Below are 17,970 nucleotides of genomic sequence, written 5' to 3' on the forward strand. Positions count from 1 at the left end.
ATTGATATTTATAGGACATTCCATCCAAAAACAACAGAATACACTTTCTTCTCAAGTGCTCATGGAACATTCTCCAGGATCGATCATATCTTGGGTCACAAATCAAGCCTTGGTAAAGTTAAGAAAATTGACTTCATATCAAGGATCTTTTCCGACCACAACGCTATGAGACTAGATATCAATTATAGGAAAAAAACTGTAAAAAACAGGCTTCCCTGGTGGCACAGTGGTTGAGAATCCACCTGCCAGTGAAGGGGACACGGGTTCAAGCACTGATCGGGGAAAACCCCACATGCTGTGGCACAACTAAGCCTGTGCACCACAACTACTGAGCCTGTGCTCTAGAGCCTGCGAGCCACAACTACTGAAGCCCACACACCTAGAACCCGTGCTCCACAACAAGAGAAGCCATCACAATGAGAAGCCCATGCACCGCAACAAACAGTAGTGCCCGCCCACCGCAACTAGAGAAAAGCCCACATGCAGCAATGAAGACCCAACGCAGCCAGAAATAAATAACTTATGTAATTTTAAAAAAAGCTGTAAAAAATACAAACACATGGAGGCTAAAAATATGCTACTAAATAACCAAGAGATCACTGAAGAAATCAAAGAGGAAATCAAAAAATACCTAGAAACAAATGACAATGAAAACATGACAACTCAAAACCTATGAGATTCAGCAAAAGCAGTTCTACGAGGGAAGTTTATAGCAATACAGTCCTACCTCTAGAAACAACAATAATCTCAAATAAACAACCTAACCTTACACTTAAAGCAATTAGAGAAGGAAAAACAAAACAACCCCAAAATTAGCAGAAGGAAAGAAATCATAAAGATCAGATCAGAAATAAATGAAAAAGAAATGAAGGAAACAATAGCAAAGATCAATAAAACTAAAAGCTGGTTCTTTGAGAAGATAAACAAAATTGATAAACCATTAGCAAGACTCATAAGGGAAAAAAGGGAGAAGACTCAAATCAACAGAACTAGAAATGAAAAAGAAGTAACAACTGACACTGCAGAAATACAAAGGATCATGAGAGATTACTACAAGCAACTCTATGCCAATAAAATGGACAACCTGGATGAAATGGACAAATTCTTAGAAAGGCACCACCTTCCGAGACTGAACCAGGAAGAAATAGAAAATATAAACACACCAATCACAATCACTGAAATTGAAACTGTGATTAAAAATCTTCCAACAAACAAAAGCCCAGGACAAGATGGCTTCACAGGAGAATTCTATGAAACATTTAGAGAAGAGCTAACACGTATCCTTCTCAAACCCTTCCAAAATATAGCAGAGGGAGGAACACTCCCAAACTCATTCTACGAAGCCACCACATCACCCTGATACCAAAATCAAACAAATGTGTCACAAGAAAAAGAAAACTACAGGCCAATATCACTGATGAACATACATGCAAAAATCCTCAACAAAATGCTAGGAAACAGAATCCAACAGCACGTTAAAAGGATCATACACCACGATCAAGTGGGGTTTATCCCAGAAATGCAAGTATTCTTCAATATACAGAAATTAATCAATGTGATACACCAGATTAACAAATTGAAGGAGAAAAACCCTATGATCGTCTCAATAGATGCAGAAAAAGCTTTAGACAAAATTCAACACCCATTTATGATAAAAACCCTCCAGAAAGTAGGCATAGAGTGAACCTACCTCAACATTATAAAGGCCATATATGACAAACCCACAGCCAACATCGTCCTCAATGGTGAAAAATGGAAACCATTTCCACTAAGATCATGAACAAGACAAAGTTGCCCACTCTCACCACTATTATTCAACACAGTTTTGGAAGTTTTAGCCACAGCAATCAGAGAAGAAAAAGAAATAAAGGGAATCCAAATCAGAAAAGAATAAGTAAGGCTGTCACTGTTTGCAGATGACATGATACTATACATAGAGAATCCTAAAGATGTTACCAGAAAACTACTAGAGCTAATCAATGAATTTGGTAAAGCTGCAGGATACAAAATTAATGCACAGAATTCTCTTGTATTCCTATACACTAATGATGAAAAATCTGAAAGAGAAATTAAGGAAACACTCCCATTTACCATTGCAACAAAAAGAATAAAGTACCTAGGAATAAAGCTACCTAAGGAGATAAAAGACCTGTATGCAGAAAACTATAAGACACTGATGAAAGAAATTAAAGATGATATTAAACAAATGGAGAGATATACCATGTTCTTGGATTGGAAGAATCAACATTGTGAAAATGACTCTACTACCCAAAGCAATCTACAGATTCAATGCAATCCCTATCAAACTACCACTGGCATTTTTCACAGAACTAGAACAAAAAATTTCACAATTTGTATGGAAACACAAAAGACCCCGAATAGCCAAAGCAATCTTGAGAAAGATAAACAGAGCTGGAGGAATCAGGCTCCCTGACTTCAGACTATACTACAAAGCTACAGTAATCAAGACAGTATGGTACTGGCACAAAGGCAGAAAGATAGATCAATGGAAGAGGATAGAAAGCCCAGAGATAAACCCATGCACACATGGTCACCTTACCTTTGATAAAGGAGGCAAGGATATACAATGGGGAAAAGACAGCCTCTTCAATAAGTGGTGCTGGGAAAACTGGACAGCTACATGTAAAAGAATGAAATTAGAACATTCCCTAACACCATACATAAAAATAAACTCAAAATGGATTTAAGACCTAAATGTAAGGCCAGACACTATAAAACTCTCAGAGGAAAACATAGATAGAACACCCTATGACATAAATCACAGCAAGATCCTTTTTGACCCACCTCCTAGAGAAATGGAAATAAAAACAAAAATAAACAAATGGGACCTAATGAAACTTCAAAGCTTTTGCACAGCAAAGGAAACCATAAACAAGGCAAAAAGGCAACCCTCAGAATGGGAGAAAATATTTGCAAATGAAGCAACTGACAAAGGATTAATCTCCAAAATATACAAGCAGCTCATGGAGCTCAATATCAAAAACACAAGCAACCCAATCCAAAAATGGGCAGAAGACCTAAACAGACATTCCTCTAAAGAAAATATACAGATTGCCAACAAACGCAGGAAAGGTTGCTCAACATGACTAATCATTAGGGAAATGTAAATCAAAGCTACAAGGAGGTATCACCTCACACCAGTCAGAATGGCCAGCATCAAAAAATCTACAAACAATAAATGTTGGAGAGGGTGTGAAGAAAGGGGAACCCTCTTGCGCTGTTGGTGGGAATGTAAATTGATACAGCCACTATGGAGAACAGTATGGAGGTTCCTTAAAAAACTACCAGTAGAACTACCATACGACCCAGCAATCCCACTACTGGGCATATACCCTGAGAAAACCATAATTCAAGAAGAGTCATGTACCAAAATGTTCATTGCAGCTCTATTTACAATAGCCAGGACATGGAAGCAACCTCAGTGTCCATCAACAGGTGAATGGATAAAGAAGATGTGGCACATATATACAATGGAATATTACTCAGCCATAAAAAGTAACGAAACTGATTTATTTGTAGTGAGTTGGATGGACCTAGAGACTGTCATACAGAGTGAAGTAAGTCAGAAAGAGAAAAACAAATACCGTATGCTAACACATATATATGGAATCTAAAAAGAAAAAAGAATATGGTCAGAAGTACCTAGGGGCAAGACAGGAATAAAGACGCAGACCTACTAGAGAATGAACTGGAGGGTACAGGGAGGGGGAAGGGTAAGCTGGGACGAAGTGAGAGAGTGGCATGGACTTATATATACACTACCAAACGTAAAATAGATAGCTAGTGGGAAGCAGCCACATAGCACAGGGAGATTAGCTTGGTGCTTTGTGACCACCTAGAGGGGTGGGATAGGGAGAGTGGGAAGGAGGGAGATGCAAGAGGGAAGAGATTTGGGGATATATGTATATGTATAAGTGATTCACTTTGTTATAAAGCAGAAACTAACGCACCATTGTAAAGCAATTATACTCCAATAAAGATGTTTTAAAAATATATACACATGTATGTATTTATATGTATTATATATATTTATATGTATTATAAATATTTATATATATTTACATGTATATATTTGATTAATACAATTTATTTTTTAGAGAGATTTAGGTTCACAGCAGAATTGAGCAGAAAGTACAGAGTTCTCATACCCCCATCTCTGTACGCACACAACCTCCCTACTATCAACATCCCTCACTAGAGCGCTACATTTGTTACAATCATTGAGCCTACATTGATGCATCATTATTGCTCAAAGTCCATAGTTTACATTAAGGCTTAGTCTTGATGTTATACATTCTCTGGGTTTGGACAAATGTATAATGACATATATCCACCATTGTAGCATCATATAGACAGTTTCACAGTCCCCCAAACCCTCTGTCCTCTGCCTAGTCATTTTTCTCTCCCCACAAACCCCTGGCAACCATTAATATTTTTACTGTCTACACAGTTTTACGTTTTCCAGAATGTAATCAAGTTGGAATCATATACTATGTAGTCTTTTCAGATTGGTTTCTTTCACTTAACAATATGCATTTGTGTTTCCTCCATGTGTTTTCATGGCTTTATAGCTCAATTCCTTTTATTGCTGAGTAATATTCCATTGTCTGGATATGCCACAGTTTATTTACCCATTCACCTACTAAAGGGCATATTGGTTGCTTCCAAGTTTTGGCATTATGAATAAAGCTGCTATAAACATTCGTGTGTAGATTTTTGTGTGGATATGAGTTTTCAGTTCATTTGGGTAGATAACCAAGAAAAGTGATTGCTAGATTGTCTGTTAAGAATATGTGTAGTTTTGTAAGAAACTGCCAAACTGTCTTCTAAAGTGCCTGTACTACTTTACGTTCCTACCAGCAATGTATGAGGGTTTCTGATGTTCCACATCCGTGTCAGCATTTGGTGTTGTCAGTGCTCTGGACTTTGGCCATTCTAATAGGTGTGTAGTAGTATTTCATTGTTGTTTTAATTGCAATTCCCTAATGACATATGATGTTGAATATCTTTTCATATGATTACTTGCCATCTGTATGTCTTCTTCTCTTCGTATTCTCTTGACATTGTCTATCACAGAACAGAAGTTCTTAATTTTAATGAAGTCAAGCTTATCAGTTGTTTCTTTGGAATATGTATTTTTCAAAACTCTCCAGAGGATTCTGAAGATTTCCTAGGGTGGTGTCCACTGGCCTCCAGACTCCCTCCACTCAGTAAAGGAGCTACATCAAAATAGACCAGGGAGGATTTGTTTGTGGAGCATTATTGAAAAATTGAGTCTGAAGAAGCCTGCTATTTAAATATTTTCAGCTATTTAAAATAGTCTATCCATAAGTTCTAGAGCCAGCTTTTTCTTTGAAAGTATGAATATATATGATTCTATTTTCAGCCTCATTTTCAGTTCTGATAATGGTTAAGTAGTAAGTATCTTTAAGTACTCTCTCCAGGCAATGACTTTCTTTCTGGCCTTTGATAAGAACCTAAAGAATGCCATTCCTCCACAAACGGCACTAGATGGCAGTAGCTAACATTGCAAATAGGATTCCCTGGTTAAATCGTCTGCACTTGCCCTGAGAAGCACTGCAGAAAAGTGTTGGAAAACTGGCATCTCCAAACAAACCAGTCAAATGAAATTGCCTCAGAATTCTGGGTTCATATCAATGTTTCTTTTCCCTGCCTGGGAAGCAAGATGCCTCACTTCATCATCTTCGGAGAGAATACAATGGGAGGAATTACTGGAGAATTGGTAGAATGATGCCTGTTTTTATTTCATGATATAAAAAATGATTATTTGTCTAAAGATTTATGGATTATTTGGCTTCTCAAACAAAACAAATGGTCAGGATAATCAGTTGGAGTGTCAGCTAGGAGATTCAGGAAAGGAGATTAAATCAAGCATAAAGCACAGAGCCTGGTGACAACCACTAACCTGAGATGGTTGCTTCTGTTTACTAGCAGGAAGAGAAAGGTGGGTAGGAGCAATTCGAAGAACTGTAAAGTTTGTTTGGTATCATGACTTAAGAATGTGTCTTTTAAGTTTCTGGGAAGAAGGTAAATGTGTCCAAGACAGATTGGAGCAAGAAACTATAAGGCCAAGGCATTGCAGTGAGTTCACATTTCAATAACATTCTTTGATTCAAATAACCAGCAATGGAAATAAAACATAAACCAAATAAGATGTGGTCAGGCTTTAATACAAGAAAAATATCTCTCTGGATCAGAAAATGGAACAGAAAACTTGGGGGAAGCTGATTCATAAGGCATTTAGGGCTCCTGATGGCTGTGAGTTATTTCTGTAGGCTAAAGTAGACCTCAAAAATGCTCCATATAAGAAGGGAAAGTAGAGGCAGGCTCACAGGGGCCTGAGTTTAAACTCAGGGGCTGAGTTGTTCTCACCTCTTTCCCCAGTCCAAGAGCTGCATCAAAACGTAAGCCGGAAGATTTGTTTTACAGGCATTATCAAAAAGTTGAATAAGAAGCTAAGACTTTATAACAATCAACTTAAAAGCTTAGGTAAATTTCTGGGAAATATAAGTTAACATAATTGCATCGGGAAGAAATAAGATACCTATAAGATATCGAAATCAACTAAGAACCATTCTTTTACTAATTAAGTAAGCAGGAAAATTTCTCTTTCCCCAAAATTCCAGGTGGTCAAAGATGGTTTCACAGCCCTGTTTTATTAGATTTTTAAGGAACAGATAAGAACTATGTTAAATCAAATGTTTTAGAGAACAGAAAAGATGGAAAGGTAATCAGCTCCTCTAATAAAACTAGTACGGCCTCAAGAAAAAAACTGGAAAAAGACAGCATAGGGAAATTATAGAACAACTCCACTTATGAAAATATCAGTAGGTACAAAAATTCTAAGCATATAAAATTCAGCAGTGTATTTATATATGTATCTCATGACCCAGTAGGATTTATATCAGGAATGCAAGCATGGTTCACATCATAAAATCTATTAGTGTGATATATTAGGTCAACCGGTTAAAAAGAAAATCCATAAGATCATTTTAATTGATTATTTACTAGATGGAGGAAAAACATCAATAAAATTTAACACTCAGTCCTGGGAAAAACTCTTAGCCTACCAGGAATAAGAGAAATGAGAGAAATGCCCATAATTTAGTAAACAGCATTGTGACAGATATCTTCCATTTGTTTCTCCAGATCCACTTATCACATTTCTCTACCCTGTTCTCTGCCTATAACGAGCAAGCAGTTTATCCTGCCTTCTGGCTTCCTATTGGGTTCAACCGCTAAAGAATCCTGGTAGGAAATCTGAGAGGAGAAAGAGAATGAGGTCAGGATATTTCATCTTCTATCTCCTCCCTGCAAGGCATGTTGGGTTGGCTGTGTCCCACTGTTCCTCTCAGAGCAGCTCCCTCTATCTCACTCTTCCCTTGCAGGTTCTAGAAGTCCCTTGGCCTAGATATAGCTACTTCTTACTGCTGCTAGTGGTTATTGCAATACCCCCTCTGGTTCCCTCCATCCAAACCTCGGTACAGTTACCTGTAAAGAAAACTTCCCTGAATTGTCCTAATTCGAATGTACCATCTGTTTCCTTTTGGGACTCTGACGAGCATCTATCAAAATCCTATCGCGAATGTATTTCGCTTTAGAACCAGTCCCGTTAATGTCACAGATAAGGCAAGGATGTCCATTATTACTGCTTGTGTTCAAAATTGCAAGGGAAGTTTTAGTCAATGCAAAAGTCAAGAAAACCAGTACAAGGAACAATTGGGAAGAAAGAGGAGAAATTATTTCTGTTTATAGAAGATATTGTCTACATAGAAAGTCAAGAAGAATCTATAGACAATTAGAATTACCAAGGTATTTCAATCAAGTTGTGGAAAACAAAATTTAATACACAAAAATTATTAGCTTTCTTTTTTTCTTTTTGGCTGTGTAGGGTCTTTGTTGCTGTGCGCAGGCTTTCTCCAGTTGCAGCGAGTGGGGGCTACTCTTCGTTGAGGTGTGCAGGCTTCTCATTGTGGTGGCTTCTCTTGTTGTGAAGCACAGGCTCTAGGCACATGGGCTTCAGTAGTTGTGACACGTGGGTTCAGTAGTTATGGCTCGCAGGCTCTAGAGTGCAGGCTCAGTAGTTGTGGTGCACAGGCTTAGTTGCTCCGCGGCACGTGAGATCTTCCCAGACCAGGGATCGAACCCGTGTCCCCTGCATTGGCAGGCGATTCTTAACCACAGTGCCACCAGGGAAGTCCCCACAAAAATTATTAGCTTTCTTATTTGCCAATAATAATCATTTAGAAAATTAAATAGGAAAAATACCTCATTCATTGTAGGATGTAAAAACCAAATGAGGTATTTTGATGGCCAGTTGTATGTGTCAACTTGCCTAGGCTACAGTGTCCAGTTATTCAAACACTAACCTAGGTGTTGCTGTGAAATTCTTTTGTAGACGTGATTAAAGCCAATAATCAGTTGACTTTAACGAAGATTATTTTAGATAATCTGGGTGGGCATGATTCAATCAATTGAAAGGCCTTAAGAGCAAAGCTGAGGTTTTCCAGAAGAGGAAATTCTTCTTGTGGACAGCAGCTTCACCTCATGCCCTACAGTTCCAGTCTGCCCTTCCTGATGGCCTGTCCTATGATTTCAAACTTGCCTTGCCAGTCCACCTCCACCATCATGTAACCAGTTCCTTGCAATGTCTCTTAATATATGTCTCCTTCTATAGGTTCTGTTTCTCTGGTTGAACCCTGACTGATACAGGTATCGAGAAACAAACCTAAAAATATACCACACAAGGCCCCTGTGGAGAAATTATGAAACATTATTGAAAGATCTAAAAGAAAATGTGACTAAATGGAGATTTACGTCATGTTCATGGTTTAAAAGACTCAGTATTATAAACTTGGTTAATTTCCCCCAAATCTATGAATGCATTCCAATCAGAATGCTGACAAGGTTTTTTTGTGGAACTTGACAAGAAGATCCAAACTTTACATGGAAGAGCAAAGGACTGTAAATAGCAAAGACAATTTTGAAGAAGAATAAGGTGAAGGGACTTGCCAAACTAGATATTAAGACTTAGCTTAAAGGTACATAATTAGGACAGGATGGAATTCCTGTGGATATACAAGTAGGCCAGTGCAACAGAAGAGAGAGCTCAGAAGCAGACTCATTAAGATCTGGATATTGGATACGTGACAGAAGTAACATTTCAAATCAGTGGTCACAATGGATGATTCCATAGAGTTCTGGGGCAATAAAATAATCAAATGGAAAAAACGTAAAATTAGCTTCCAATTTCACACCTGCATACAAATGAACTTAAGATGGATTAGGACCTAAATGTGAAAAGTTAAAGATTACAAATTTTAGAAATAAATAAGGATATCTTTATGAACTTAGGGAATTAAAAATTTTCCTTGACAAAATATGAGATACAAAACATAAAGATTAAGATTGAGAAATCTGACATTAAAGTCTTTGTGTACACACACACACATACACACAACAAAATGAAAAGGCAAACCATAGATTGAAGATACTTGCAATACATATAACTAACAAAGGACTACATCTAAAATATATAAAGAACTGTCACAGATCATAAAGAAAAATCATAGAAAATGGGCAAAGGATTAGAATAAGTAAGGAAAGAATAAGTTTGTGACAAATTGTCTAATACCGCAAAGAGTATAATGAAATCATTCAGGTCGGAATCACTCTCCTCATCCCTCACCAGCCGTCTTTACGCTCATCTTTCTCCTCTCCATTCATTCTTTCAACACTGATTAACACATACTTAGTGATCACCCTTTATGTGCCAGCTACTGTTCTAGACACTTGGATATTAGTGAAGATGACAGACAAAAATCCCTGCCCCTGTGAAGATTATATTCTAGCATTGAGGTGGAGTGTGCAGGTAGTAAAAAAAAAGAAAAACACACAATGAACCTAACACATAAGCAAATTGCTTGGTGTGTTAGATGGAAATAAGCGCCCCAGAGAAAAGACAGTGAAGGGTCAAGGGGATCAGGAGTGCCAGAGTAAGGGCTACAGTTGTCAATAGGCTGTCATATAAGCTTTATAGGGAAAGTGAGCTTTAAGAAAATCTTTGGAGATGAGGGAGTCATCCAAGGAGATCACCTGAGGAAACTCTATACGTGGGGTGCGGTGGGAGTGGGGGACCATCTCCACCTTAGGCTGGACCTGAGATGGTTGGATGAGAAGGTGAACCACCCAGAAGGGACGGTGATGGTCAACTCTTCAACATGGGGCGAGTACATTTGATTCAGAGTTCCCTGGCAGAGCTTCTCAGATCTTAGCCGCTCCGAGTTGGAGAACCTTAGTTCAGGACCTGCTGTTTACTTGAGGAGTAGATGTTCAGGAAGTGGAGTATGCCAAATATGAAACTCAAATTATTTAGGATGCAATTAGATTTGGTTTAATAATTAAAGATACTTTTAGAATTTTCTTTGGAAGAGGTTAGGCTATTAATTAGCATGTCATGGGAACCCAGAAGTTATTATTCTCTCAAAAACCCATTTTTGGTAGAAAATGTGCTGAGCCTCATTTGTGAAGATAATTATAGTTTATATCTTTGGGAGTGTCTGCCAAGTTCACAGTGATTTCCTTCTTCTCTGGGACCTGCTTCTAGAATCTATGGAGAGTGGCAGTTGGTGGGGAGTGGCATTTGGTGGCAGGGGGAGGGCTCCCCTGCCCACATTTCTACTGCATGAGCATATTCTCTGGTCATAGCTCATTGGAACAGAGCTAGAATCATGAGCTAAACTGAGCCAACAGCATCTTTTCTCCCAGGAATTTTGAATTAGACCCAAGAGGGCCAGACTAGTTGGTTTGGCTGGAATTATAAGATGCAAATTCAAGGTGGCCATATTTCACCAAGAGGTCTTGAGGGCTAGAGAAAGTCGACCTGCAAGAAGAGATTAAAGCAAATGCACAGAGAGAGTTCTTCTGCCTTTCAGGTTCCAAGACATAGCTCTTCCCTGAAGTCTAGATGCCTCCCAGCTTTTGAGTTCCTTAAAACACTCCTATATCCTTATAATTTATCGCATTGGTTGCTTTGGCTAGTCCATTTGACTTCTAATACAGTTATGTTACAGGTCTGAAATAGCAGGGAGCTCACTTTGATTTTTTTTTCCCACCAGGGATAATGGGTTTCATTCATTCATCTGTTCATTCATTCCTTTATTCATAAACTTTCGAGGGATACATATTAAGTGTTAGTGACTAAATATGTAACACTGAATGAGATGTTGTTTTTATGCTCAAATAATTCATCTTGATTCTTCATTTTTAAGGTGGTTGGCTGGGATGTGGGGAATGCAGTCTTTGACTCTGAAATACCAAATTTCTCTTTTTGAGTTTGATTGACTTGAGAGAATCAAAGCCTGACTCTAGCTTATTTAGGGTTGATAGATATAAAAAAGTACTTTGTGAACTATAGGTTGGTACACAAATATTTTTCACTAGTTATAGTGATATCTTCTATTTGAGTTATTCGGCTTAGAGTCTTCACAGGAATATATATCAAATGAGCTCCTTTGAAAGGATACCTTTGATTTAGGAATAAAACCTAAGTTTTTAAAATTGCCATTTAGCTAGAGATATGCTCAAAAATTAGATATCAATTTTATAGAATTACACTTTATTTTCCAGTAACTAAGCAATATTTTGAGGTTTCTAATATTTTGGGAAAAGATACTTCTTCTGTGTGACCAAAAGATATACTCATTTCAAATAATGATTGTGAGCTTCTGGAGAAGACAGGTAAATAAAAACTAACGTTAAAAGAAATAATCCCCAACAAATGAGCTCAAATACCCCTGGGATTAGTCCGGACACCTGGGTGAGTTGTGTAGCAGGTGGGGTTTAGTTCCAGTTCCCTTTTCCAAATGTCAGTGATAGATCCTGCTCACAAGAGAGCCCCAGAGCTTCCTTTTAGCTGATGCTCAGTTTTAAGGACCCACTCAGATCTCTTTCCCCTTCTAGGATGAGAGTTCTTAAAATTTATAGTTCTCTACAGGGAATTCATTAAATATTTATTCAGGTGAATGTATTTTACCTTAAAGCTCTTGCTTTGCCGCCTTGAAATCCAATGTCCTCAATTTAGACAACCGGTTAACATTTAGAACAATGAAAAGTTAGGGATAGAAGGGCTGTTGAGATCATCTATGCCGATGGTTAAGAGCACAGGCTTTGGAGGCCTGGTTGATATGTGGCCCCTGTTGTCCTTGGGCAAGTCACTTAATCTCTGAAGCACATGTATGAAACAAAGATAATCCTTCCTTTCTCATAGAGGGGTATGAGGATTAAATGAATGATGTAGATCATTGTTGCTTAGAGTGTATCAGACTTGTAATAGGTGGTAATTGAATAGTAGTAGTGGTTGTTACTGTTGTTATTTATTACAGTGATTTCCCTACAGTCATCCAACTAATAAGTGCAAGATTCAGGTCCTCTGTGCCCCATTATGTTTATGTCTTTAGTACTATACTTCTTTCTTTTGGTGGTGGTCTTAAAAGTGAAATCATTACAAAAGGAAATCCTAAAGAAATATGGCTTTTGCGTTGACAACATTCTCTTTAACAACACTGTCATTCTCATTAGCTTAGTCATTGTCAATATCCCTCTTCTATGATTATAGTTAAAAAGGGATGTTACCATTAAATCCAAGAAATTCCTTATGAAGCCTTTTAAATGCGTCTTACTTGAAGTCTTCGGGGTGGATGCCTTTTAATAATACTTGTTTCTCCCTGTTCCAGTGGGATGTCAAAATACATGGCCCTCGGTCCTTGAAGGGTTGGAGAGAAACAAAAACAAACTATTAAAAGCAATTTACTATTAAATTAGACTGGTCATTAGTTATTAGACTTTGTTAACACAGTTTTGTATCTTCAGTTCTATATGTCTAACCGATAGGTTGAATGTGGAAATGAAACACATAAACCAGGGGCCCTACATAACTGCAAATGATAAAATATTAGCCTAGATACAGGACTTAATTTCTGCTTTCATCATTTCCTCCCCAGACTAATATTTAGAAGAAGAGCTGCACAATTAACAACGTATTGAGTGCAAGTGTTATTCAGACATAGAATTTAGCTTGGAAAATAGAAACTTATTGATTTGTTTTAATTTCATGAAATCTCCCTCAAATAGGAAATCCGAAAACATATAGCTGTAAGAAATGAAAATAAGTTCTCTTTTCAGATAAAATAGATAAATAGGTGGATAGGTATTAGACAGAGAGATGATAAAGAAATGGAGCTTGAGTGTGTAATAGGAGTATGCAACGTTTAGCATTGAATGTTCCCAATTAAATAGTCCCCCCATCTAGGGAAATGAATTCCCACAAGTTGCTACTATAATACAACATATCAGTATTCTTTCCTGATAAAATAACCCAGGGCTACAGAGTTAAGCCTCATTAGGAAACAGAGAAGCTCAAGAGATCCATATAGATTTCATTTTTCAGTTTGATTATCCTGGGCCCTTGGGACTACTACCGTGACCAATGCTACATGAATGATGTTCTTGTCCTTTCCTCTTAACAATCTGGAAACATTCTGATTTCTAGATTGTTGTGTAGACTATCCTATAATGCCACTTTGCATTTTAAATGGAAAAATCCATGGGTAATTATGTGTTTCTATCCTTAAGACATTTGAATGATCACCTTAAGAACTTCTCTATGTCCTTATTTTCTTTCGAGAGATGCCAGTATACTGAGCAAGACCAAAAACATGTTGCATTTAAAAATGTAAATATTTCCAGCAAAATTTTTTTCAGCAATGTGACTACTTATTTTTATGCCATGATTTGAGTAATATCACCCCGTTATTTAATTTGATACTGCTGAAATGCCATAGGCTGTGTTACTTTTACCCCTGATTTATAGGTGAAGAAAATTGATGAAGCAACTTGCCCAAAGTCATACTATTTGGTATTTGGTGGAGCTGGGGTTAGAATATGGGCCCCTTGAAAATAGTGTTCAGAATGCTTACCATCCGTTGTTATTTATTTTTAATGAGATTTTGCAATTTCAAAAATAAGAACATTTCCCAGTTGGGACTCTTAACATGTTAGAATCAGCTTTTACCTGTCAGTTACCAAAATCTTAAAACTCTAGATGGAAGGTTTGGGTAAAAAAGGAATTGTTCAATGAAACTAAGAGGAATATTCCTACTCGCATGCTTAGGAAGTTGAAAACATTAAAAAAAAAAAAAAAAAGGCCATATAGAACCAGTCAAAGGTTGTCAGTTCTGTAGAAGGTAGCCATGAAAATCATTCTAGGTAAGAGCTACTAGGTGCTGAAAGGGAATATATGGCTTTATGGCCAATAATGGGAACTTATTTGTGTTAATAATCCAGAATGTGAAGAAAAGAAAAAACAACATGCGTATATATGTGTGTGTGTGTATATATATATAAAATATATACATATGTATATATGCATGTATCTCTTCCCAAGTTAGAACGTCAGTTTAAGTATCATCTGTTTAAGTATCATCGTGGTTGTCATAAAACATTCTATGTCTTGTGAAATATCCCAGGAGAATTTATAGCCACACCTGGCTCAGAGCTTCCAATCATAATAGGAAAAATTCTCTTAGTTTTGCGTATGACCATGAAGAATAAGGGGCTGGGGAGAGGGTGCCCCATCCGCTCATCTGTACTGCAATAAATCAATTCAGTTTGGGGTGGTTTCCAAATTCACATCACAATGGATTCACTCCTAAAGTACTGCTTGCAAAACAACAAAGCCTGATGCAAGAAACAGTACCGAAGAGAATGATTTAAATTTAGAATCTAACTGAAACATATGATTGTCCTAATTATCACATCTTTATCTATAGAATTTTAATTGCCTGGCAAAGCTAGGTATAAACATCCAAAGCACTATAAACCAAGATGACACAAAATGATTTTTTCCTTCTCATGTGGAATGGTGAAAAGCCCTTAGTACACACACAGTTTACACACCTATTCTAATGTGCCCAGAATACTTACAACTGACAAACATTGTCACCCTTTGAAGAATGAATGTTCTCTTATATTTCAGTAATTTAGAAACTTTCAGAGATTATAGAGATAGACAGTCAGGTAAATCTATCAATAGCACTCCTCGGCCCAAATCCACAAATCTCACGCTGGGTTTTACATTTACCTGCAGAATATCTTCCATACCAGGTCTCTCTTAGAGGTGGCAACCGCCCTTCCAAAGCTTTATTCCGTTCCTCCAGTCTTGCAAATGAATATGAACTCTCTTCTTCTGGATTCTCAGTGAATACAAAGTCCACAGGGCCGGCTGAGGGAGTCTCTTCCTCTTTGTTTTGCAAAGGTGCTACCTTGGTCACCCTTGGGTGAGCCTTAGAGTGGCTCAGGCCCATTTCACATTAAAGACACTCAGTGTAAAACCATGAGGTTAGTGGTTTGGGGCCTTTAATATAGCTTTTTTTAATCAAGGGATTTCTGAAGTTAACCCAGCTCTAAAGCAGTCGTTTCCTTCATAACATCTGTGTAGCTTTATTTCACTACACACTAACACTTTGGCCACTTCCCGGGGGGCTGGTTTCCATGGAGACTGCCCTTCAACTCCTACTTTGCCATTTCAGACCCAAAGAATCCAGTTAAACATTGACTTGGTTATGCCTACTTTCTGAAAGACTCAGTGGTAGGAAGAGAAACCACTATTGATCATTAAACAAATCTCTTAACACCAGGAAGGCCATTAACAGAGATGGAGAGCAAGGATTCAGAGGTCTTAAATTTGACCCTTTCATTGGTCTTAAATTGGACCCTTTCATTGTGTGTACCTTCAAACATCATCTGTAAGAATTACCAACTGAGAAGAGCTAAGTCACCTTTGGAAATAACAGGAACTAATCATCTAGGGCTTTGTTAATCTTTAATCTTAATTGAAGAATTTATCTTCCAAATAGGAAAGGAAACAGCAGAGTAGCTAAAATAGTTTTTCTGTCAATAATTTGAATTGCCTTTGAAGGAGATGAATACATTACAGGAGGGCAGGGAGACAATAGCACTTCTTTCCTGGGGATGAGGGGACAAAATTCTTGAATAAATAATTCAAGTAAAACTCAAAGATAGCCTATTCAAAGATAGCCTATTTACTATGTTTAAAAAAATTGAAAAAAAAAAAGACTGAAAAGCAATGTGCTGAAATGTTGAGCAGTGATTTCTGAATGTTGAGATTATGGGTGATTTTTATTTTATTCTTCATATTGATGCTTAGAAACAGAACTCACTTTCAAGTTCTAATTGTTCATCACCACAGATTGCTTATGTTTTCATCATATCCATACAGGGATAGAGAGAAGTTCAAAGAAATTTATTTTTCACTTTTGTAAAATTCATTTTCTAAGATGCTAATATGGGTTTGGAAATTCTTGTAAGCCAATAGAGGACTTCTAAAAAGAAGCCTGAGTTTAATTTTCTCCTACTTATTCCCTTTGCATTTTACACACAATTTGCTCTGTGGCAGAAAGACTTGTAAGAAATAATCATATATAAGTAGTATCTGCAAACAAAACTACCTCTGGTAACTAGAGACTAGTTCAATTATAAAGATTAAAATACTTGAACAATATCTAGTCAGGTTTATTTTTGGATACAATTAGTTTAAGTATTTCTAAGGGCAGGCGAAAGTATTGCAAACTGACCAATGAACTAGAAATTATACTGGAAACTGTGGACTTCATGGATCTGGACCAGTGAGAAAGATTCAGTTCTCATTTTTTGCCTTATTATTATTTAATTTCAAGAGACGTATCTGTAGAGAATATGAGCCTCTGTAGAGGAAGTTGGTTAGTTGTTGAGGAAACGATGAAAGAAATGAAGATTTATACCACATTTGTTTCCATTGATCACTAGCCACTTCCAAGCTTTGAAACTTGTGCAGATTACTTAACCATTCCATGCCTGAATTTTCTCATCTGTAAAATGGGGTTAATAAAAATACTTAATGAGGAATGAATCAATTAATTCCACTTATAGCTCTTAGAATAGTACCTGACATACAGCAAGCTTGAAGTAAACATTAGCCACTACACTTGTCCTCCTGAGGAAGTACTGCTACATGTAATAGGGTAGTCCTTATCACCCATTGGTCATAATCCATTAAAATAGACATATTCCTGTCTAAAGGAGTTTATACCTAAGTATGGAAAAGACCAGTGAGGGAAGGGTAAATTAATTGGGCCTATTTAACTGGGAAAACAAACAATACTTAAGATCTAATATTTAAAAAGTCAGCATGTGCTAAAAGGGGTTTTTAAGAGTGATAGAGAAAAATAATTTCAATTTCATTAAAAGAGGAAAAGGAGAAGTTAATCTCACCTATGGAGTTATATATAAGATACAATTTCTTAACCACAAGAGTTGGAAAACATTAAAAAGCTCTCAATCACAAAACCTTGCCCACTCCTCAGACTATCAGTGATACTTTATAATGATTCTTCTCCAGTTCAAGACTGGTTATGAATATGCAAGATAGTGTGTAAAGATGATTAAATATGTTATTTGTAATACTCAGAATTCTTGAATATGAAATGAGAATATAAGTATATAAATCTATTAAGATGAGGCAGAGAAGGGATTAAACTTTTCTAAAGCTGAAGATAATGCCCGGAGAGAACTTTATTAAGACAGAGGGCACAGAGAACAGAGCAGGTGGTGAGGTGCCGGAGGAGATGGAGAGGGGCAGGGACCCATAGCCAGGGGTTCCATTTCCACATGTGAGGTATGGAAGCCCCAGCTTCGGGCGGCTCCGTAGGCAACCTGACCACACAGTTCCCATGAACTTACTAACCCTGTCCCTTACCTCCTCTTCAGCCTTTAGATCTAAAGACAGGAAGGAGAGGCAAATGCTATAACACAAAGTTGCTTTCTGCAGCCAGAAATCTCTGCTTTTGTTCTTGGTTCAGTCTTAACTTGAGC

At 37.3% G+C, this 17,970-nt stretch overlaps 1 protein-coding gene across 2 annotated transcripts in view; it reads right to left on the reverse strand.

Annotated features, from left to right (window-relative positions):
• Nucleotides 1–15,404, reverse strand: part of CCDC198 (coiled-coil domain containing 198) — a 30,230-nt gene extending 14,826 nt beyond the window's left edge. For both annotated transcript variants that reach the window (XM_029239696.1, XM_029239697.1), the window contains exons 1-2: nucleotides 15,182–15,404; nucleotides 12,723–12,805 (exon numbers count right to left, since the gene is read on the reverse strand). In XM_029239696.1, the coding sequence (XP_029095529.1) occupies nucleotides 12,723–12,805; nucleotides 15,182–15,404 (306 nt within the window). The remainder of the gene's footprint in view (nucleotides 1–12,722; nucleotides 12,806–15,181) is intronic.
• Between the last annotated feature and the right edge of the window lie 2,566 nt (nucleotides 15,405–17,970).

This window comes from Monodon monoceros, unplaced genomic scaffold (genome assembly GCF_005190385.1).
Source record: "Monodon monoceros isolate NGI ecotype Baffin Bay Population unplaced genomic scaffold, NGI_Narwhal_1 Super_Scaffold_21, whole genome shotgun sequence".
In the NCBI taxonomy this organism is placed as follows: domain Eukaryota; kingdom Metazoa; phylum Chordata; class Mammalia; order Artiodactyla; family Monodontidae; genus Monodon; species Monodon monoceros.